Source organism: Antrostomus carolinensis, unplaced genomic scaffold (assembly GCF_000700745.2).
Source record: "Antrostomus carolinensis isolate BGI_N321 unplaced genomic scaffold, ASM70074v2 scaffold40486, whole genome shotgun sequence".
Taxonomy (NCBI): Eukaryota; Metazoa; Chordata; class Aves; order Caprimulgiformes; family Caprimulgidae; genus Antrostomus; species Antrostomus carolinensis.
The window spans coordinates 1-788 of NW_010320510.1; the positions used below are offsets into that span (position 1 = coordinate 1).

The 788-nt window shown below is 62.4% G+C and overlaps 1 protein-coding gene across 1 annotated transcript in view; it reads left to right on the top strand.

The window, feature by feature from the left end:
• Positions 1-187: 187 nt before the first annotated feature.
• Positions 188-788, top strand: part of LOC104526223 (rho GTPase-activating protein SYDE1) — a gene marked incomplete at its 3' end in the record, with an annotated part of 3367 nt that continues 2766 nt past the window's right edge. The window contains 1 exon segment of the mRNA XM_029085354.1: positions 188-719. Coding sequence (XP_028941187.1) covers positions 188-719 — 532 coding nt within the window.

A 788-nucleotide genomic window follows, 5' to 3' on the forward strand; every position in this document is an offset into this window, starting at 1 on the left:
CGGAATGGCAACAGATTTGGGGTGAGGACGGTGGGTGGCCTGGCAGGATTCTTTGGTGGGTGAGGGGGACAAAAGAGGGGTCCCGGTGAGCTCCCTGTTGGCATTTCAGGGATCCCCACACTTGGCTCTTTTCCGTCCCTGCACAGAGCATCCCCTGCCAAGCCCCGATTCTCCAGTGGATCCCGAGATGGTATCAGTGGATCCAGTACCGGCAACATCCTGCAAGCAGAACTGGGCTCATTTCTCCTGCGGCAGTCGCGATGAGAGGCGACCGCTGCCTCCCAAAGTCTCCCCAGATCTGGCAGACGCCGGTGAACCAGACTTTACCGCTGGCAACCTCCGATCTGGCGTTGAAGCAGCCAGCGAGGAGGATGTGGAGCTGGCGGAGGAAGCCGAAGTGGTGAACGGCTCTGGAGAGCTTGGTGGTCCCGGGAGAAGCCCTGGCCATGGCGCTTACCTGCAGAGCTTGGAGCGGAGCAGCCGGCACTGGGTGCTGTCAGCGGTGAAGGGACCGGGGTTGGATGAACCGAGTGCTGGAGCCGAGGCAGATGTCGGCGCTGCTGGCAGCGAAGGTGAAATCTGGTACAACCCCATCCCTGAAGATGAGGACACTGAGCCTGGAAGATCCTGGAAGATGGGTGAAGGGAGTCATGACACCGAGGGGGGCTGTGGTGGGGAGTCCTCCCCCAAAATGGGTCGGGAAGATCCCCCCCGCAGCGGTGTGGGGACGGCAGAGAGCTCCACATCCCGCAGCTGCACAGCTCCGGCGCTGCCTACGGCTGGGCGAG